The 23027-nt window shown below is 42.9% G+C and overlaps 1 protein-coding gene across 2 annotated transcripts in view; it reads left to right on the forward strand.

The window, feature by feature from the left end:
* The window catches only part of GRK5 (G protein-coupled receptor kinase 5), a 154189-nt gene that overhangs the window by 72441 nt on the left and 58721 nt on the right, over positions 1–23027 (forward strand). The window contains exon 3 of one of the 2 annotated variants that reach the window (XM_015633438.3): positions 22862–22974. In XM_015633438.3, the coding sequence (XP_015488924.1) occupies positions 22862–22974 (113 nt within the window). Of the gene's footprint in view, positions 1–22861; positions 22975–23027 lie in introns of those variants that run through there. The other variant, XM_015633439.2, reaches the window with a different exon arrangement.

Genomic DNA, 23027 nt, shown 5'->3' on the forward strand with positions numbered 1-23027 from the left:
TCAGATTCTTTAGGTGAGATCTTAAGGAGCGAAAGGAGGCGATGCAAAGTTTCAAACTGGGCAGAGGAGCTGCCAACACAAAGGTCACACAAGGTTGTGGTTACTCCCACTGTGCTCTGCAAAGGGCTCTGTGCACCAGCACAGACTGGGATTACAACAGGGCCAGCACAGAGACAGGGAAGACACGGATCCACCCTGTAGCCATGCGGTTTTCACAAGTTTTCTGGCACTCACTGGCCTCTGTTCCAAATCCTAAAGGAGCTCTGATGGAGACCTGCCATCCCCCTTCAAAAAAAAAAAAAAAAAAAGGATAGGATTTTGTTCCCAGTTGCAGCATTGAACTAAGTGGAAAGTAACCATCACCCACAACCAATTCCTAGTAAAGCACCTACAGACTCTGAAATCTACAGAGTGCTCCATTAGTGCTCACTGTAACTCCTAGCATAGGTAGGACATTATTTTCTCCTTGTTCATATCACATGAGAAAACTTGTCCTTCTCCATCCCCAAGGACAGATTATCATTTTTTCCTAACCCCCCATGTTCATTGCAGGGGGGTTGGAGTAGATGACCTTTAAAGATCCCTTCCAACCCAAACTATTCTGTAAACAGATTCTGTGATTCTAGCCTTCTGTCTCACTCATTGCTGGAGGCTGATGATGCTAAATCACATCTCCCCAAAAGCCTTTATTCTTTGTGTAAATTAGCTGATAGCTTCCTTCTACTGATGCAAGTCAAAACAATGCTTTAGCTGGCAGAATAATGTGGAATTCTGCCTCATCTGTTTTTTGCCTCCCATCAACAAACTCGTATTTCCCTAACAAGTCCTCAGATCTGGCAGTTTTCCAGGGTTTCCCTTTTTGGTAGGCAGCAATAAGGAAGGGAATCTCATCTTGCTGCCAACTCACCCACTTACAGTATGCATTGGGAAGGGATCAGAAAGCCTTTCCTTTGACTGCCTCAGAGAGAGAAGGCACTGGGAGTTCAGCTGGAGGCTCTGCCTGTGAGATGTGGGTCATCGAGACAAATCAGAGAGCAAAGGCACCCCTTTGCTTTTCTTCCTGCCCTTTTTACCCTTCATTTAAGCAAATTTAGGTCCTGGTGATGCATAGACAGCATCCCTTGAAAGGGAGATGTGTGTATGTGCTGGGCAGGTGCAGTCTGACTCCCCTGTCTGTGCTCTGGTGCAGGGTGGAGGTACAATGGCAAGAGAGGGAACATTCCAGTGACCATGATCACTGGCCCTTGGCCGGCTCTGCCAGCCTGGGTGCCAGTTGTGGTGGTGGGTTTTGCATAGCTGTGGGTTTGATACCAGGCTAGCTTGCCAGCTGGCAGCATGAGCTGGGTGACTTTCAACTCCACAAATGCCATGCCAGCATCTGTTTCTCATCCTACAGCATTTTAAATAATGCACATTTCCAGCTGTCTTGCCCTTCCTTCCCTGTTCTGGAGTGCAGTTTGCTGGTTCCATGCATTGCTCTGGGATGCATTTCCAGGCTATGCAGTTGGCATGCAAGGCAAAGCTGATCAGGGGGCTGAAAGATTTGATGTGAACTGTCCCCGCCCTCATCATCCAGCATGGATCAGAAGAAATCCTCAGCTGTGAGGAGTCCCACAGCTTGTGGAATGCGTTAATTAAACAAGAATCTCTGGAAGAGGTAAAGTGGTAGAGGTCCTCTGCAGATAACTTGGCAGCTCCATGCTCCATGAATACAGTATTCATGGCTTCAAGTCTCTCAGGGGGGGAAAAAAAAAAGCTTTATAAAAGGTTTTTTAAAGCCCTGTTTTCCAGTAGGAATGTATTTGAAGAACGCAGTGAAGGCTGTGGAATCATGCTGCTCCCAAGCAGAGCAAAGATTGAATTCCGGTGCTTTGTTTGGGGTAAATTGCTGACCTTTGTCTTCAGCATTAAAGCCATCTGAAGAAAACCATTCCTAGCATGCAACAAGTTACTTTTGCTGGATTCTTTCCTGCGTACAGTGTAATAGTTTAATATGAATATAGCAGGAAACAAGGAAAATTGAAAGCATAATTAATTTTGAATGGCATGATGTAAGAGGTGATTGCTTTTAAGGAGCTAGAAGACAGAGGGATCAGCATTGAATATTTTAAGTAGGGTCTTAGAACAATCCTGTAATGGACTTCTCCATTCCTCCCTCCTCTTAGGACCATAAGTTCTATGTTTCCTGCTAGTTCTCTTTTTATATTTATAGACTTTAAGCCTTAATCAGAACAGTTTTACTTATCAGATTGTAAAAATCCTTTATTTCATGTCCCAGAAAGTCAGTAAGTGTTTGCTTCTTCAGCTCAGTAACAGTTCTCCCATTCTGCTTTCTGGGCAGATTTACTCAATATCACTGCAATTTCTACCCACTGAGCCAATGTCTCAGTGGGTAGAAAACTCTTCCTGCAGCATTACAACTAAGCCTTTTCTACAGCAGCCTTGCCATTCCCCAAATTTCTCCTCCCCTTCAGAGCCTGGGAAAGCAGATGGACCCTATGGGATGACCTGGGGGGGGAGTCAAGAAATCCAGGCTGTTAGAGCTGAAGGGGGGAAGCACATTCCAGAGGAGACAAGCCTTGCACCAGGAGTGTTTGCAGAGCTCCAGCCCACATCGCTGATCTCGAGCTCTCCAAGGGACTGGAGTGGCACAGGGACAGCAGATGTCTGGTCTTTAGGCTGGTGTGGTGTGGTGTTTTCCACTTGAGCTGGAGCTCAGCTCCCAGTTAATGACAGCCATGGGAACCCTGTGCAGTGCAGGGCCGAGCAGGGCACCTGGCAGGAAAAATCCATGGCAAAGCGTCCTGCTGCTCTCAGCCATCTGAAAGGGGAAGCCAGCAGAATCACTGCAGAGAGCTCCATAGCCAAATGTCAAGCCCACGGTTCCCTCATCAGCCATAAGGAGAAAAACACTTGGCAAATCCAACCCAGCCCTGAACCTGAGTGATAGAACAGCCTCCTTCAATCTGGCTTCTCAGAAGTGCTGACTTTTTCATTATGTTTTAGTAAATCAGTTTTATTCCTCACCTCAGGCTTGAAAGCTGCAGTTCAAGTCTCTGAATCCTGTTGGATTGGCCTGTCACTCATATGCCCAAGAGTATATCCAGAGATATCCAGATGGGATGTCCTGTCAGAGCTCTGCATATGAAATAAAGCTAGGGATGGTGTGGATCTCCCATGGAAGTCCTTGGGGTCAGAGAACCGGGTCTTGGCATTGCACTGCAGCTTCTGTTGCTGGAGAAGGGGAAGGCCATGTGGTTGGTGTGCTGTAATAAATATAGCTGACCTGAGGAAGCTGCTGTGGGCAAAAAGCTGTCTGAGGCCTGGGGGAGGTTATCAGTCTGCACAAGGAATGCGGACTCTGGGTTGTATTCAGCCCTGGGACCAAACAGATCAGGGTTAAAGCATCTGAGAAATGACAGAGCTATGGCCATTGTAAAAGATTGTGCTTTATTTCAAGGCAGGGCAAAGTGAATACAAAAACTGATGTCCCAGGCAGCATGAGTAAGAAAACATTACTGCCACCATAAAAACCCATCATGAAAAGGCAAGATCAAATGGAGAAGAGCGAAACCAACTCCACAACATGCATTCTGGTTTTGGGCTGCTGGGAGTTCTCATGATCTTTTGGCTGAGTTAACAGAAGCTCTTTGCCCAGGGCCCTTGCCAAGCAGCCCATGATTTACAGGTGTGATTGCACATGGTTAATGCAGTGGGCATGGGAGCAGCCTGAAAAGAGTGGCAGCACAGGCTTGTGAAGAAGTAGCAACTAAATGTGTCTGAGAGGCTTCCCCCAACCTGAAAATGAACAGGGTGTTTCATGCTGTTGCCCATTGCAGCTGGCATAGCCTAGCAGGCATTTGTTATTTCAAAGTGGACATGCACTGTCATTTCATGGTGTTGATCTATGCTACTTTAAAATAGAATGCTTAGGAAATGGACCTCCTGGACCTGGACCTCCTGGTCTCTAACTGCAGCAATTGAAATTTATGCCTCTATTAATTTTAGAGAAAGGTTGTTTTAAGGCATTGTCTCAGGCATTTATTCTTATTAATGACCTACTGTAGCTCTTTGAAACCTCTGCTCTTACCCAGGACTCATCAGCCAACTACTCATGGACAGTGAGACTTGTGGGATCCAGAAATGAAGTCAATGCCATATGGCTGGACTGATGTAGAGCTGGGAGATATGATGTGATCCCAGACAGACACAAGGAAAAGGTGGTAGGCAGTAATAGAGTTTGTTAATCAGTGATTTCTTACCTTCCCTGTTTATTTTTTTGGTGGACTCCAAATATATTCCAACTGAAATGTGAATACCCACATGGAAATTTTAAAGCTCTGGCCTTGCTTACTGAGCTTTTCAAAGTCATTGGGCTTCTCTAAGTACATGCTGAAAGACATGGTCTCTTCCAGGTGGTTTTAGTTATTTAATCAGAAAATGATGTGAAGGTTGGAGTGAAGAATACAGAAAAATCTGATAAAAAACTTAGGAAGATCACAAATTAAAATGTTGTCTCACAAGAATGCTGAATTGGGAAAAAAAAAAGAGAAGCAGACCATTTCAATTATATGAATTATCTGATCTGGAGAACTCTACAGTACAACAGCTCCCATTGAAATCAAGAGACTTTGTATGAATTCCTGGACTATCTTGCAACATTTTTAAGACTTTTCACAATGATGGATGAAGAGGGGAATTATCTGAATAATGTGCTACAGTACTTTCAGTGAGGCTGTGCCAAGGGCAGCACCAGGTGACAGGATGGATGAAATCAGACTGGTCAACATAGACACCTAAGGCAAAGGGAGCGTTGTCTTGGGTCTGTTCAGTGGAAATATTATTTGTGAGAGACGCAAGCAGATTATTCCACGCTAGAGCCAGGTCCGGCCACTCTTACTGATCTAATTTGTCTCCAAAACCAGTTTTCTTAATTGTGCTGGAAATTTTACATCTTCCTTCTGTCATATTTTTGCTGACTTCCTGCCAGTATTTGCACAAGCCATTGTCGTTCAACAGTGTACATTGGTCCTGTGGAAAGTAAGGCAAGTCAGCCATGCTCACTGTGTTGACTGTGTGATTCAAAAGTGGTTTGGCCACTCCTAAAAAAATGAAGAAAGAAAATTCTCCTGGTCCTTGGCAGAGGATAAGGTGACAACTTTCCAAACACCCTGATTTCCTTTCACTTGAAGTCTGACATCCAAAAAATGGGGAGGCTGTCGTCACATTTATGAGCGAGTTCATTTGAGAGCACGGTGATCAGTCAAGGGAAGCTGGCCAACAGGACAGGGTGGAAGAGAGACCTCTTGCAGATGGTTGGTTGGTTTTTTCCCCATGGGACTTAGCTGGGACACTCCAAGACAAAAGACATTTGCTGTCATCCACAGCAAATGTTCTCCAAGTGCTCCACCACATTTGGCAGTTCCAGCCAGGATCGACTCAACTCTTGATGTTGCCCAGGACTATAAATTCTGGTCTGTGTAGTTTGTTGTGAGAGGGATTATCAGAGGAGATCTGTTACTTTAGCTTGTCTCTGCTCTGCTTGGACGCTGCAGCTTATATGGAATTTCTTATTTAGAGTAGGATGTTAAATGTAGTGTCCTGGCTAAATTCCAGCCTGGGTGTTTATACTCTGCTCAATTAAATGCCATTGCTGGATCATTATGTGAAAGCAAATTCTGGTGCTTGTCCTTTGCTAGTAATGTATATACCCTTAAGATCTGATTTATGGAGTGGCACATCAACCCTCCTCTGAGGATCACAAAGTCATGATTCACATCAATAATGATAGTGTGCACTAGGCCAGACCTTGTGGATTCTTTTTCTTGTTTTTTTCTTTGTAATCTCAAGGTTTATTTTATTGCTCTTGCAGTACTGTTGCTTTTCCTACAGTGCTAGTGTCCCTGAGTTATCACATGATGTATCTCCAGCATGCTGCTGTACCACAGGTCCAGGCAGTGGGGGAAGGATAAAAAGCCAGATCTTTTAAATCAGGGCAGTTTCTCAAATGCATATTTCTTCAAGAGGCTTGTTTAGTCTGTTTCTGTTTTGCCAGAATGTGTGTTTTTAGGAGTCTCCTCCTTTCCCTGTTTAAGTCATGATTCTCTTTTGCTACATCAATAGTAGCAGTCAAACCTGAGAAGACTTCAAGGTGCATCTGATGGTCTTCCAAAAGCAATGAATATTTATTTGTGTTCTCTAAACCTTTCCACTCATTGGGGTAGGACTGCCCTGATTTTCTGTGTTTGTTCAGTGCCTAGCACCATACTCCCCTCCATATGTTCTTGGTCCAGTGCCATGATTAGCCATTAGCACAGTAAAATAACCTTTATTAATAATAATGTTAGAAATTATTAGCAGGAAGAGTGAATATAGAGATACAAGTTTGCTTTCCCCTGCATTGCTTCTTTGGAAGAAGGTATCTATTCCAGCAAGGCAATTCTACAGAGATACAGTAGAGATTTCCTGTCTTCTCTTTAAGTCTTGCATCAGAGGCATAGCCACAGGTTTCCTCTCTTCTCTTGCTAAAAACCAGGTATTTATTTAATTTTTAAAAGTATTGATTGAATTCTCTCATTTTCTAGCTGCAAGGAATGGTAGAAATTGTTGATCTGTAGAGCAGTGGTTTGACTCAGCCATGTCAGGTGAACTGAGCTATTGAAACATAACAAGAGTCCAGGTTTTGCCTAAAAAGGATGCATGCCATGAGATGGAGAATCAGTTGCAGATCTCATTAAGGCCAAATACATTTATTTTATTTTTACCTGAAGCATAATTAATTCAAGAAGTGAGTTCCACAGGTTATATTTTTAGATACTCCTGGGCCAAGATGAAGAAGAGAAAAGCTGGTCATTTCCTCATAGCTGGGCTGCAATGAACAGAACAAGAACAATGGTTTCAGAGGGGGACTGATGGCTCCAGACTTCTTCTATAAAGCAGTTGGAGGCTGGAATTCACACATGAAGGACATGCCTTTGTATGTGTTCTGAAAGCAGCATGACAGAAACGTTGTGCTGTGACTTGCATAAGGTGTAGCTCCACTTCCCAACAGTTCTATGTGCACTGTTGCTGGCAGAATCCAAGACCACGACTCTAATGGCAAATTCACATGGGAACCAAACATGCCCAGCCAACCTCAAGCTGCCTTTGGATCTCTTGACTGAGGAACACTGGAGCTGTATATCTGTTTTTTCACACGGGGTTGGTTCCATCCAGAGGGTCAAAGCTGTGTTAAGGATGATGCTGGTCATGCACAGGCAGTAAAACAATCTTGCCCTGCAAGTGCTGCTTCCTAAGTTTTCTTCTTGACTTCATCTCCACAGATGAGATCAGTGGAAAGGAAGATGGGGAGGGAATAGCATGGAGATTGCAAAACATGCTGGGAGAAATGTACTTTTCCATGCATGTCTTGCTTGCTGGACTGCACATTCCTCTTTCCCTGATGACAGTGTTATGTGCTGGGTTTTGCTGGTAGCTAGGCAGCTACCCAGAGCAACAAATCCAGGTGCCAATGAAACTTTCCATCGACTGAAGTGGGTTCAAGGGCAGCAGTAACAACTCACAATTCAGTCTCTTCTGAGGCCACAACACAAGGTCCCATGCAATATTTTTAACTGCAAATTAGTCCAAAATCTCTCTCAAAACATAATCAGTACTTCATGCTGCGCATCTGTACCAAGGATTTAGAAGAAAAATGGGTTATTAGTACCTAATTTACATTTTACATTTTATGTTTTATGCTTCCTGGCAAGTTAAAGCTGTGGTCAATGGTTCGGCCCCAAATGGCCTTTCATTACTCAGGCTGTCCAGACATTCATAACCTTATGAGTCCTTACCAAAGAGGCTCAGATTTGTGCCAGAAGTATTGGGAGGAGAGAGCACTCATGTGGAATATGTATAATGTAAGAACTGAATGGAATTCAAGGAAAGTAAGGTGATATTAATCCCCGATAAGCTGAGAGAGACGCTCAATTATTATAAATCATAAAATTATACAAAACGTTGCATGAGTCTTAGGCCATCGCTCTTATTTTTCTTCATCTTCTGCTGTTTTATGTTTATCTGTTTAGGCTAAAACTCTGGAAAAAGAAGCTGCTTGTGTTTTGGTTCCCATGTGACCCTCAAAGATAGCATCCTCTGAGAGTTTTGCAGTCAGCATCCAGTGAGGCTCCCAAGTCAAGGTCCCCAAACACCACAGGCAGGACAGCACTGGCTCTGTAACACATGATAAATAATAACAACACTTCTCCCAAAGCCAAACCTTCTGAGTAAGGGTTACCAGTGGGCTGGGTAGCACCATCCATTATTGAATTTGTCTAATATTGGAAATTATAAGAGCAAGATGTTGTCAGAGTTATGTTGACTGAAATTTTCCATGCTGGATATTCTCCATGCTACAGTTTTTATTATTTTTTTTTCTTCTTCTTTTTAATTTTGTTTTAGTAAAACTAAGTCTGAAGGTGCAAGCCAAGATTGATCAGAAAGAAATATCATCAGTCTGGTGAAGGAATGAGTGCTGGTGAATTAACACTGTTATAGCTATTCCTTAAATATCCAAGCTAAGTATGAGATCTATTGCAGTTTCAGAGGATATTGCATTGCACATTGCTGAGGGAGCTGACAAAGTTTAACAGTGTTTTGCTGCAACTCATCTACCTCTTCATCCTCTCAGTCAAAAATGGAAGAGGCGATTTAGGGTGCATTTTAGGAGAGGATCCCATCTTGAGTATCTCTGCATGCTTTTCCCTCCATTGAAAGAAAGCAGCCACTTCAGACTGAGACTCAAAGTCTGGCAGATGTGTCCCAAAAGGGATCCACTTGGAGAGCTTCCAGTGAATCCATATCCCACCTCTACTGCTGCACTCTGTCAGTGTAGGACAAGTGCTGGGATCAGTTGGGTGGAGAAATTGGGACCCACTGCCTAGAGAGATTGAGACTGAGTGTAGAAGTGGAAGTGGAGGAAACTTGCTCATCTTAGCGGAGGTAGAATGGAGGAGCAGGACTGCTGGAGAAGGTGGCAAAAGCTAGGAAGGGAAGGTGAAAGAAAAAATAGGGGAGTCATGGTCCACAGAGCCCGTAGAACTCAGGATGATCAGCCAACTTAATTTACAGCTTCTTGCCCAGCTCCCAGCAGCACAAGCTGATACACTGACACCCCTGTGTCAGCTCTGCTGGTATGGATATCACTGTGAGTGTCAACATGATGAACTTTCTGTTTCAAAGGAAAACTAGGAAAGAGCTCAAGAAAAGCTCTGTTAAAAGAACATTCTTCAAGTTGCCAAGTCGAAAGTTCCCAGCCTTTTGTGTAAACTCTTCCAAATGAGCAAGATTTTCTCCCCTGGTCCACAGCAGGTTTTTTTCTTCAATTTTTCTTCAGTTCCTTAAAAGCTTAGGAAATTAAGCATGCAAAAATATGTGTTAAAACAATGTCCACCTAAAATAAATTTTGAATTAAGGCTGCCTATGCAGCTTAAATTCATCTTTCAGTATATATATCAAATAATTAATTTTCTTTCCCAGGAGCTGTAATGCAGTCAGTTCAAAAGCCTGAGTTAGTCTGAGGCTGGAACAGGGTTGTCTAATAAAGGAGCACAGAATGGCTGACTCATTTACTGCATGAGGTAAAAGGTGTGTGATAAATTTATATGGGGATTTGCAGCATCAAAGGAAATGGTCTCATAGCCAAAGCAATTGAATAGCATACTAAGGAACTGGGCAGGATAGATCTTATGTGATGACAGGCAAGTCACTTAAAATTAGTTTTTCACAGTTGGCTTCTAATTGTGCTTTTTCCATTTTCTGAGTAGTTGCCTTGAGATTTTTGTGTCTCAGTTACCAACGTGTCCAGCTGAAGCAAATGGGAGGTTGGTTTTGGACAGAGAGAACAGCATTTAAAGTTAAATACACAGAAAATCAAGTAGCACCAATCAGCTGACACTTTTTACCTTAATCTTCATATGTTTCAGTTCCCTATCTGCAAAATTTGAGTCTCTGTCTCCCAGAGGTGTGGTGCAAATAGATCCATGAACACACCTGAGATATTCAAAGGATGCATTGGAGAATGTCACAGAGAAATGAATCACTGTGTCTCCAGAGCAGGCCTGCTGTGCAGTAAATACAGTCCAGGGCTGCACACTGAACCAGAGGAGAGCACCAAACACCAAATAGCTGCTCATTATTAAGCACTGTCTGTCCTATGCACTGAACGAGGCGGAGGCCCTGTGGGAAAAGGAGTTTGCAGTGATGTAATTAAAGACTGTACCAGAACACACACACAGTGAGCAGTGGGATTCAGGCTGCACCAGAAACTTTAATTTAGGTTTTTTCTAGGTTTTGAGGCTTAGCTTTGCAACCTCAGTCACGTTCCTTTAATAATTTGGGGTGCGTCAACGTAATGCTGCAGCTGAATTCTTCCTTGTGGAATATTATGTCTTATGAAAAAAGATATTCTGTAATCAAAAGTGAATGTGCTGCATTACTTCCTGTTTTCTCCCTGTGCTGCTATGGATAATTGCTGCTTTCCTGCGGGTGGAATGAAGACTGTTGAAGTCCAATGGCCTCAACCATGGGCTGCTTATTCAATGTGGCATGTAAGCAGCAGGGATTTCCTTGTCCCTGGCTGGAGACCTGCATACTTTACCTCTTCCATGCAAGTAGGATGAAATTAATCAGTGTTGGTTTTCTCAGCAAGCAATGAAATTTCAACCACTGCAACGTCGGAGGAGGAAGACTCCTCAAAGGGGACTGGGAGAAAATGCATGAATGAGAAGTTCCTGCCAAGACACGAACACTACACTTGAGTGTGTCTGAAACGTTGGGTGCAGAGAGTAAATAAGCCCCATGACAGGTCTAGCCTAAATACCCAGCACTTCCATGGCAAGTAGCCCATACTTTCACCAGCCTTGGCATCGAGACGAGGATAATATTTTTGCAGGGATGAACTGCACTCGAACAATGTCTCTAATGTTTCAGTGTCGATGCAAGCATGCTTGCCTTTCAGATCAGCCATGTGGCTCTTCTTTTCCATCCCTTTCCCCCTTTTCCTTTCAGAGAAGTACATTTTATGTGTCTGCTGAAGAGGAAATCCCTGTCTTCTGTAGAGTTCCTGGGCTGAGGACCCAGAAGACAGTCCACCTCAGTCCTGGGAACAGAGCTGTTAACCCTTAGCTGATGATTCTCTTCCAGCCTCATGCACTGTGCTGAGTGTTCCTATATCCCACTCTGACAGGAGAACCTACCTGTCTCTAAAGTGATAATTACACACAGCAATCCTGAATTCCACTTTTTGAGAACTCCCAGCAGCTCCTGCACTGACTGATGAGGTGACAGGAGCAGTCTGTCCGTGCACATGGGACACAGAATATTGCTGGTGAAGCCACCGCTTGCTCTAAACATCTGTGCACCAAAAAGCCAGATACTGCATCTTCCCTACCCATTCTGGAGGTCAGCATGGGAGTAAAAGCACAAAAGGCAACTCTGCTTGGTAGAATTGAAAGGGCAACCCAAATCTAAGTGGCTGCCCCATAAAAGAGATCTTTCTTTCCGTGTCTGAGCATCCCTTCACCTTTATGGGCTCAGAGATGATGCTTCACAAAGAGGGAAGGTGGTGTCACCCATCTGAGAAAAGGCAGCATGAGCAGTTGCACAGGTTTTATTTCTGGCTTCATCCACCTCACTTCCTCCTACGTTCTTGACCAGAATGACTTGGGAATGGATTTCTCATGCAGTTGTGGGGCTGCTTTACCATGCCAGAGTTACTCCTTGTCGTGTGTCACTCTGGTATAAAAGTTTATGAGATAACCAGATTAGATTTCAGTTTATCCAGTTATATCTGAGCAAAGCAATGTCTTGGTGGTCAGCACCTGGAAGAGTGCTGAAGAAGGCTTTAGGCAAGCATTAGGATCTCAGTTATTCATTTATTTCTTCAGATGCAACATGTTGAATTATCCTCTTCTAATGAGAAGTAAAATGTCTAAATATGTTTTCAACATTCAAATATCCTATCACTGCTTATGAGGTAGGCAACCCTGCTTGGAGTTCCTATTAATTTTGCCTTCACTGAAATCTTTTCAGTAAGTTTGGAGGTGATAGCGTGGGTTTCTTGTTTTGCAGATCTGAACACCATTATTTTGTGTTGCTGGATATTTGTGGCTGTATGTTGAAATTTAGGAAACAAAATAGGGAAAAAACATTTCATAAGGGTAAGATGTTTTTCTTATGACACTGTGAAAAATCAAGAAATTACCAGAAAAAAAAAGAGATAAAATTAAAAAATTCAAATACTAGAATAATTCAAAGCTCCAAAAGTTTCACATACTTTCCCTATGACAATCCAGTTTTCGTAAGAATGAAGTGGAAGTTCTCTCTAAAATTACTTTTTTTTTGGTAGAGCTAAGTAAGACTGTTCATGGTTTTTGTGTCTGGACATAAGCTGCCACACCCTCTGCATCCATCCCAGTAATTTGGTATGAAGGGATCCCTGGTACTGCAGACTTCTGTCAAAAAGGAGAAAAAAATACTTAGCACTGGCAATCCCCCTCTTGCACAAGTTACTTTCAGTGCATTTGGAGTTTCTAAATGACTTTAAAACCTCCTTTCCACTCCTCCTATCAATTTTACTCAGCAGCTCAGCTCCTTCACGCCCACTCAGAGGGGGCTGTCTCTCAGCAGGCAGTCAAATCAGCCTGTCAATATAAACCAAGGCAAAGTCAGTGTCTGTATTATTACAAATAAGCCACTTGTGGTTGAGCAAAAGATCAAGTTAAGTGGTAATTTAACAGTGTTCTCACAGGTCAGTGGTACCCCTTAAAAATCATTGAGGATTGATTATGTTTTTCAGTACATTATTGTTTCTGATTACTTAGGTTGGTGGTTGAGCTTATTGTGCAATTTTTGTAAAGGTTGGGATTGACAAACACTTATAAAATAAGAGGAGTTTTACCAGTATGGAGTTTTTTTGTACTTGAAGTTTGAAGTTTCAAAACATCAGGAGAAAAAAGCTGAAGGAAAAATACCCAAGAAAATTTAGCAATCAAGTAACAACTAATAGCATCTACTATTCTGTTAAAGGATTCACTAATAAAATGGTTGGGATGCTTAGGACTTGCAGTGAACAGCATGCAGAGTACGTAATCTCTGTGAATAGTTTTATTTTGTGTCTGTCAGTAACATGTGCTACTTAAATATGCACTCACAGAGTGACTGTGCTGGTGGCTCTGTGCACTCTGCCTCTTACTGACCTGGTAAAAGTTTAGTCTTGAAGAAGGAAAGCTGCTTTCCTTTCTACCTAGGCTGGTTTAGAAGTCAAAGAGCAGTTTTGCAGAAGTCTTTTCGTCTTAAGAAAGTGATTCACAAGATGTCTCCATTCGTTTCCTGGAATCGAGATGTTTATTTTGTGCTATGTACAACAGCAACAGTTCTGTAGATTTCATAACATTAAACATTCAAATTGCAACTTCTACTGAAATTTTCTTTCAGCATGTGTTACCCAGAATGTCACCAGGCAGGAGTCTAAATAACAGCACTAGACAGAAAATAAGTTTGGTATTTCAGTTTAAAACTTTCAGACTGGACATAAAAGTCCTAAATGAAAAAAAAATCTCAGTAGCTACGGTCTTTGAGAACAAATCATCCAGTTCTGTCATTCCCATCCAAGGCAGAACAAAATGAGAACAACTAAGTGTTTGTTCCCCGAATTTCACAGGGCGTTTCTGAGGTGAGCTTTCATATTTCTTTGAGGGATTTTTTTTCCAGTCTTCTGGCCTTGCCGCAGAGACATTGTTGAAAGTCATTTAAGAAGATAAAGGCAAACTCCTTTTCTAGTCAGGGTGGTGGTCAGGGTTTTGGTGCAGGCAGCTCTTCCCCTGGGGCTGCACGAGTACCACATGAAAGTGCTGGGAAATGTTGGTGGGGTGTCTTTGGTGATCAGTGTGAAGTGGTTTGGAAGCCCACCCTGCCCTGAATACCTTTGTGACTGGCCACAGAGACAACTGTTCAAACACTGCTTGAGAAGCCTCACCTTGGCATTGATCCAGGGCCATGTGCTTTTTTTTTTTTTGGGAATGGAAAGCATCTTACTACTAGTAATGGTAACTTTTTGACTAGAAGTATAACACACCTGCCCATCTGTCTGTCAGCCAGTCAGTCTGTCTCCCTGCCCTTTTTTGCTTTTTGTTCCCTTTCTATGCACTGTTATTTTAACTGGCAGCCAAATGTAAAAGAAAGGATGTGTTTAAGAACACGGTACCTAATAATTTAAGTTAAAAAAAAAAGAAGTACTTTAAAATATTCCCATTGCACATTCACAATCCAGATTTCCTGGCGATTAATCCTGGTGCACGCACTTCCACTGTCCTGCTGGTGTTGAGGGTGGAACTAAGAGTGGTTAATTTATGTAATTTGTCCTTGGCAGAGGAGAGGTAGGAAAACTAAGGTGGGCTTGATCAAGGAGCTCCTGGAATTGATGGGAATCATTCTTCCCATCTCAGCATGGTGCTGATAACGCCGAGGTTGGGCCGTTCACTTAAAAGCTGGTCTCAGTAGTTGGGTCCCTTCCAACTCAGAATATTCTGTGGTTTCAGCAGGTTTAACGAATGTCTTCATTATTGGCAGCAGGTATTTGTTGTCTTTCCCCTGCACCCCATAAGTCACACAGTGATATTTTTACTTCTCTGATCGAGAGGCTCAAGCATTAATGGCAAGCTCCATCTTCTGCAGCTGAACCTTCACCCTTGCAGTTTCTGCTTTTGAACACGGGGCTTGGTCAGTGACCCACATGGAAGGGATGCAGTTGTCTGAGCAAGTAACTTTTAGAAGATACCAGAAGTGTTGTGGAAGGGCTGGAATAACTCAGCAGAGTAGCTCAGATTTTGTTAGGGTGAGAATCTGTCCTCCCCTGGCAAACAGCCCAGTCTCAGGGCAGAGCATTTTCTCTTTGCCATCTGACTGTGCTCCTGGCACGAGGCTGGATGACCAAATGTCTCCCCTGTGAGAGCCGAGGGTCCCTCCCCAGGCTCTGGACCCCACTCATGTTTTCCTGTGCAGTGATTATATTGAGCTCACAGGATCTTGTTTGATTCTCTTCCTGCTGCTGCTACAAAAAGGGTGGGTGGGTTGTTATCCCTCCTGTCAAAATCTTTGTCCAAAATCAACAAAGCCACAAACGCGTTCTGGTTCAAGTACTCGTGCAAACATATTTATGCAACTGCTTGTAGGATTTGAATTTCAAATAGAATTCCATGAGCAAAGCTTCGATACAGCTGCTTTCAAAAACAAATGAGAGGATCCATATGTATCACTGAAGTGTATTTAACTGCAAGTTTGTTCCAATATTCTCCAAGCATATTTTCCATATCGGTCCAACTGGACTGTTTCCATCTCCAGTGTAATGCTTCTGTGATGTGTGGAGTTTATCCCTGTATCCTAATGCCATGAAAAGAGTGGAAATAAGGGAAGTTATACAAAGCAAACACTGTCTGCATCTGAATAATTACATTAGATGTTTGATGATCAGGAGATTAAATTTTGTTTGTTTTAAAAAAGACAGCTGACAAGCAGAGAAAATTAAGTTGGCAGGACTTAAAACCAGTTTGGGGTAATTCCATTGTCTCAAGTAAGCTTGATTGCATTCTTATTTTTAATTAATTAAACTTAGTCAATGCCAGGACAACTCTTGCTGTAACAGCGTAGAGGAGGGGTCTCCAAGTCTTTTGTAGAAAATCCTAAATTCAAATGGAAAAAAATAAACGAAGGCCAAAAAATATGTTCTCCCCGGTATTTCATATGTTAGGTCTGGACTTTCCTCAGCAATGAAGGGCTGCTTTGAGCTGCAGACTGGGACGAGCTGCTGTTTAGAATAAGGAATCTATCAAGCCATTATCTTGTCATAGGTCGTAACAATTTCCGTATTTTACTAAAAAATAAAGCAAGCAGATGAAATATTTATGGTTAGAGGGAGTGTGCTTTTGCCACCAGCAAGAGAACTTCATCACAGCCCTTGGCTTCGGAGCTCCTGTCCGGCACCTGCACGGCTCGGGACCTGCCAAGATAAACACTCTGCAAGACAGAGGCTGCGTCGTCCTTTTTAATCTCTCTGAAGTGCCAGGTGAAGTTCTGGAGCAGTAGAGCAGCTCATGTATAAAAAGACTCTGCTGTGCTCTCCTGGACTAAATTTCCGCTCCGGGAGTTTGCGCTGCGAGTAAATAGCCGGGAGCCACGGGGCCAGCCAGCAGCACTCGGGGCTCCCACACTTTAATGGACTTTTTCTGGCCATGCTGCTCAGAGGCAGCAGTACCATTAGCCCCATTTTATAAATACAGCATGCCACTGAGGTCTGCAGGGCACAGAATATTAGTTGTGCTGGTAACTGAATTCCCACGGGAGCCTGGATGCTTGTGTGTTAGGCTTTTATAACATGACTTACTGCCACAGTTTATAGGAATTTTTGAATGAACTGAAATGTGACATTTTTATTCCTGTCTTGTGCTCTCTAACCATCTGGCTTGCCTCACTTTTTAAATGCATTGCTGGAGACAGGGCGAACTGAGAGTCCTCAGCATCTTAACCACAGGTTTCCATTGTAAAATAGCCCCCCTCACACCCCAAACAACAAAAAGAGCCCCAAACTCAACAAACCCCAGAAAATAACAGACAAGAAGGACAAGGAACTTCCCTCCTGTTGCTGCCTCCCATTCCTGCAACATTCCCAAACAGGCACCACGAAAAAGAGATCCCTCTCTACATTACTGTACAGGTTTTTGATCAGGCTTTGCAGTTTTAACAACAATATCCCTGTTTCTTCATCAGAAATGGTCCCCTATTTTCAGTTTCTCAAGGACAAAAATCTGACCTGTTTTCCACTGCAAGTAGCTGGGTTCCCAGCAAAGTTCATGAAGTCCTGACTGGCCATGACATCTCCAGGGTTGAAAACCATAGAAAATTAAGAGTAAGAGTATAAAGGTAATAAGAAGGTCTTCAGATGTGTTAGCATGGCCCATCTTGGGGTTTTGATCTTAAACAAAAGGATTATCTTTTGTATTGAAGCATTTTTATTAGAGATGGAAAACCGTCTTTTGTAGAATGCAAGAGCTAATGTTCCAGCTTTCGAGATTATTCTGAAATACAAGAGCAACACAGACACTGTTAAAAATGCAATCAAAGCAATTTAAATCCTTTTAAAGCATTCACAAAGGATCCTTTGATAAGAAGCAACTTTCATCAGCCTGAAAGACGAGGCAGTTTAGTGTGTGCTGTTTATTAAGTTTGTACATAGACAGTGGTAATTCCACTTTTGGCTGGAGAAGAGCAGCAGTAAATTATAAGACATCTTTATAAGCACCAGTGTTAGACTTGCTGGTTTTAAATGAAAAATGTATTTATATTAATAGAGCTCTAAATGGGGTTATTCAATGTGTAAAGATGCAATTTGTTTTCCATTAGTACTCTGAATGGACACAGAATAATTCTGTGAACCTTAAGGGATTTAGTCTTTTTTATTTTTTTCCTTTTTTTTTTTTGACAAAAAGAAGGGAATTGCTACAAGTGCACAGTGTATGATGGGCTGTGAAAGTCTGTTTAGTTCAGCTGTGCTGCGTATTCTTTAATCTTCCTGCCTTTGTCCTCCTTTTCATTGTGTGTTCCTGTAAGGAAACTTACACGAAGAAAGCAAAGATGGGAGAAAAAAACCCCAGAAGTGGTTTTATATTTGGGCTGGGCAGGGTAGGATCTCTTCTAGCAGCATCTCCCTGAGTTTGCTTGAGGAGGGAGGCGTGCAATTTTGGGACATCTTTAGCTGAAATCTCCATCCCTCTCTGGGATGTTTGGGATCACTTTGGCAGGCCCCAGCCCCTTGGAAGAAGGAAGTTTTATTTCTGGTGTGCCAGCAGTCTTAGGAGCTGACTGCTATTGCCTTGCTGCTCCTATTGCCACTGAGGCATTTAAATGCTTTCTTCCATTAATTTGGGGTGCTTTTTCTTGTTCTGGAGCGCAGCAGGTGAGAGGATGAGAGCAGCAGATAAATAATAGACTTGGAACAACATCTAAATGGTTTTGGTTCACCTTAAGAAGAAAAAAAAAAGGAAGGGAATATGAATTCTCATCTTGGATCACTGAGAAATAAAGAGGAAATAAACAGCAGGAAATAAACATTAAGTCTTCCTACATCCTTTTTTGGGATTCCAGGTCTTTGTTTGTTGGTTTGTTTGTTTGTGAGGTTCTGTTGTTATTGTTGTTTTGTGGGGGCTGTTTTAGGCAACGTAATTATTTTCCTTTTGGATCTTACTCAATTTTCATCTGATTTAATGCCAAGGATAGCAGGGATCCAGAGGTCAAGTCTAAATGTTCCCATGCAGCAGCATGGTGCATGTCTTCTTGGCAATTCTCCATGCATTTCTTTGGAAAATCTGCTCTTGGGATTCCAGTCTGTTGGAAAATAAAATGTTGCTTAATAGATAGTACATAAATACAATCCTTGGCCACACCAATAAATGACCAAAAAGCTGAAAAGATATTCCTGGCCTTTGTAGACTTTAAAAGTGAGGTTTAAACTGAGCTCATCCCTCCCCACAGACATCTACAGGAGGAACCCTCACCAGCTGATTGCAGGGGCTTGGATTTGCAGCTCTTCAGAACAAGTTGCAGGAGTACAACTTTTATAGCAGTCTTACTTAAACACCTGCAGTTTACCCTGAATACCATAAAAGACTGATTTTCAGCCAAGAGTTATCACACAGTTTTTTAATTCATCAAAACCCACAGGTATATTGCAAATGTGAAAGAAGGGGGACCTGGTCTCTCTGCAGACCACTGTTTCTCTCCAAAAGGTGTGATTTTGAGCCAGCCAAAAAAAAAATTGAAAGGTATTTAAATGAGAAATTCAGACAAAAATTTTTCACAATGCATAAGGAGGTTATTATCTATTTAAAATATTAGATTTTTTCCCCCCTTTTAATTGAAAGTTGGGGATTTTGACATCACCAACTCTTTTACCTTGAGTTTTTTCACGTCATCAGTGGTATGTTTTGACTAGTATGAAATTTTGTTAATAGGACTATTTTTCTTAAGCATGAGCTCAGATATTTTTCAGAATCTTACCAGAATATCTGTTTGGGAACAAATTTGGACATAGGCTTTGAATGGTGACAGTGTGACGTGTGCAGGTGCAACTATTTTGGTATGTTCTTTGTGCTGGGTGCTCTTGAAATTAGTATTTCAATACATAAGCTATGAAGTAAGGGGGGGGGGGGAAATGAGTCAGTAGAATTATGAATAAACATCATTTATCTTTATTTATCTTATGAATGTTAATTATGGAATTTTATATAATACCTTTTCTATATTAATCTGTGTTGTTGCTCTGTTAGGAAGATGAAGAATTCACTTGCATGTGTGCGTTGTTTGCCAGTGATATTTTCTAAATACAGGGTTTGGCGTCAGTGAGAAGTGTCTGCTTTCCCAAGACTTTGACCCACCCAGCTTTTCACCCCTGTTTTGGGTGACTTTGCAGGTGTTAAACAGGATGGCACTGAGGCAGGAGGGTCTGACTACCAAAGATATCACTCTCAGAGCTGTTTTAGTTACACTTCATCATCATAAGCATATGGTTTCACTTCCAAGTGTTTAACATTTCCATTTCCTCAGGAAATCATTCCTTCTATTTTTTAAACTTTTGAAACTGGATGGATATTTTTACTGGCAGGCGGAGCGAGAGCGACACAAGGCTCAGCCCCAGCCCAGGAGAGCCCCTGGCTGCGGTGCCCGCCTGCCTCCCCATCCCTTCCCTCCTGAGCAGCTCCTGAGCAGCTCAGGGTGCTCCAGCACCCTTTTAAAACACTTCTTGCCATAATAAAACCATCCACCCCTTTTTCAGCTTTAGTTGGGAGATGTGTTTTTCTTTCTTAGTCTGCTCTGGGCCCATGCATCCCAAGAATTAGTTGAGTGCAGATTCCTTTAGCTGACTTAGTGAGGCCAACAGCAAGATCAGGGCCTAAGAAAATAGTTTGTGTCACCTATGAGGAATGAGAGCATTTTCATTGGGTATTTATTGTCTGTGTTGGTATATCCAGCAGTTAAATGAGCCTGACAGAGGAGTGGATGGCTCCAGGGAACTGCTCTGGGTGTTGTGTTTTCAGAGATTATTTTTGGCATTTCCTTTTTCCTCGTTACGAGTGGGTCACCTTTCTCACGTGTTGGCCAAGTTCTGTAGAGCAGGAGGAATTCCATGCTCATGTCTTCTTTATGTTGTGTTTATGTCACAGTGCTCAGCTGAGTGTTTTCTTTCCCTGCTGTGCCATGAAGTACACTTATGGATGTGCAATTTGCACACAAATTTAGCTGGTCTCACTGGCTCTTTTGGTATCTGTTGGGTGTCACCATGTCATAACAACTTTGATAAACTTACTGCATTTTGTACAACAAACGTTATTACTGTCCATCAAATGATGTTCTGCAAGAGAAAATATGGGGCAAGCCAGCTGATTATTGTGTTTATTCCTTTCTGATTTACTCTGTTATGAATCCAGACAGTCTCATTCTTAGAAATGGCATGGGGAAATTTGCTGTGGGTCTGGGCTTCGGGAGGATTGAGTCCTGCCACCAGTCAGGCCGTGTGCTACTGGTATTCAGGGTGTGTTTTATTCATTCCCTCACAAGAGTCAGTTAGTCAAGGTAGCAGAAAACAGCGTCAGGCAGATGTAGTTAAACCTTCACACCTCCCAGGAGAGCTCACCTGAGCCTCTGGCTTCGTGCCGGCCTCTGGGATGTTGTGTCTGTTTTGATCCTCTCTCCTGACTCCTTCACTTCCCTTAGGGCTGTAGGTGTCTGCACATCCCTTCAGCAGTTACTCACTAAAAACACCACTTGGTCAAGCAGCACAAGCTGGTACCACCCACAAGGACACCCCAAGGCTGCTCCTGTCCCAGAGATCCCGCTGGTTTTCCCACCACTCGTAACAGTGCCATGATGTTCCATGCTGAAGGCTCCAGCTCAGGCAAACAAACCAGTGCCAGGGGGTGGCTGCTGATAGTTAGATTGACTGGAGGTCAGGCTTGGATTTACACAGCGATTTTGATCCAGTTTCACTTGCAAGAGAGCATCAAAACATTGCAGTCTTCTCGATAGATTGAGTGATATCCTGATCCAAAATGGAATGGCAATGCCAGCAAAAAAAAGCCCATCTGCTTCAGAAGACCAGAACAGGGCAGGACCACACTGAATTAAAAGCATTTTAATTCATAAAATTTCAGCTATCCCCAACCCATGCCTCCAGTGACCACCCTGGAAGTGCCTCAGGAATCAGTTCCTGAAGTACAGCCAGGTGCAGCACTGGGCACTGTCCCTCCTTCCTCTTACAAGAGGCAGCCTTGGCTGCTCCTGCCTGCTGTCACCCAGCTACAGGGCCGTAGTCCAACACCTCATACAGCATTTCTGTTCAGAACAAATGTACACAGAGGGTGCTGAGGCCCTGGAATTGGTTGCCCAGAGAAGCTGTGGATGCCTCCAAGGCAGGATGGGTTAGGATTGGAGCAACCTGGGATAGGGGAAGGTGTCTCTGCCCATGGCAGGGGATATGTAATTAGGTGATCCTTAGGATCCCTTCCAACCCAAACCATTCCATGATCATCTGATGATTCTGTGAAGCCCTGTTTTTGCAGAACATGGTCCCCAGGACACAAGCTGAGATGAGCAGGGCCTTCAGCTGGGTGCCTCAGTGGCAAAGGGGATCTCCATCACAGATGTGCCTGCATCCATGGAGTGGGAGGAGCTGCAGGACGTGGGGGGCCAAAGCAGCGGGGGAATCAAAGACATTGCAGGAGTAACTGCAGGCCCAAGAGAGAAGTAACCGAGGCACTGACAACTTGTGTGGGTTTCGTATGTCTGTTTGCAGTGCTGTGTTATGTGTTTAGAAGCTGGTTGTTTCCATAATAACAGCAAGTGCCATATGGCAGCGAGGAGGGTGGTGAGAAGAATGCCTAAGGAAACACAGTATGTTGTTTGACATGTGTGTACTTGTAGAGGAATAACGTGTCTCAAGCAAGTATTGCTGCTCCAAGCAGGCTGAGGGATTTTCTGCTCTCACCAGAAAAATATCCAAAGCCCTTGGCATTTGTGCTGGTACCATGCCAGTTAATGATGCCTGCCCTTCATCCATATTCTCCTGCTGATAGTCCTTGTGATGGGCAAAGGACCTTTTGCTTCACTGTGAGTGATGGTTGTGGATGCACCAGCACAGGGAAATGGCATTTAAACATGGCTTTTAAGGGGAAATACAGTTTTGTAAGGAGTGCTGTGTGAAACTAAAATGAGCCAGATGCCATATGCTCTATCCATTCCTTAATGCTCAGCAATTAAATAGCAGAATTTTTGAAACCTCTGAAAAATGCATCATTTACTATAATTGTTTAATAGAAGGTAGGCTAAGCATTTCCAGAGATATGAGGCACTTTAGTGCATATCTAGGAAGCATCCAGGAAGGACTCCACAAATTCCAGCTTTCTCTACCCTTTAATGTATGACTCATATTTCAAAGACTTGTAATTTGCTCCCCACATTCCCACCAATACCACCAGTCTGAGCTTTGCATACATTTCCACCACAGAAAAATATGAAATTATTTTTCATAATAGGTGAATGGCTTATGCTTGACCTTTACCAACATCAACCCTATAAAATCCAGCCTCTCTTAATTGAGACTTAAAGCCATTAATTATATTTGTATTTGGATACCTGAAACGTGGTGGCAGGGAGAAGGAGGTTGTTTAGGTTTGGGGTTGTAGTTCTGCACTCACGATGCTTTAACTCATGAGCAACCTGAAAGGCAGTGCTCTTCTCATTTTCATGCTTCTGTTCTTCTCTTTATTGCCTCTAGAGAGAGATTACTGCAGCATATGTGAAAAGCAGCCCATTGGAAGGCTTCTCTTTCGGCAGTTCTGTGAAACTCAGCCCGAGCTCGAGTGCTGCATTAGGTTCCTTGACTCGGTGGTAAGTCAATTCTTGTGGTATTTTGGGGTGCTTTGCAATGTTTCCCTGACAGA

Source organism: Parus major, chromosome 6 (genome assembly GCF_001522545.3).
Source record: "Parus major isolate Abel chromosome 6, Parus_major1.1, whole genome shotgun sequence".
NCBI classification, from domain to species: Eukaryota; Metazoa; Chordata; class Aves; order Passeriformes; family Paridae; genus Parus; species Parus major.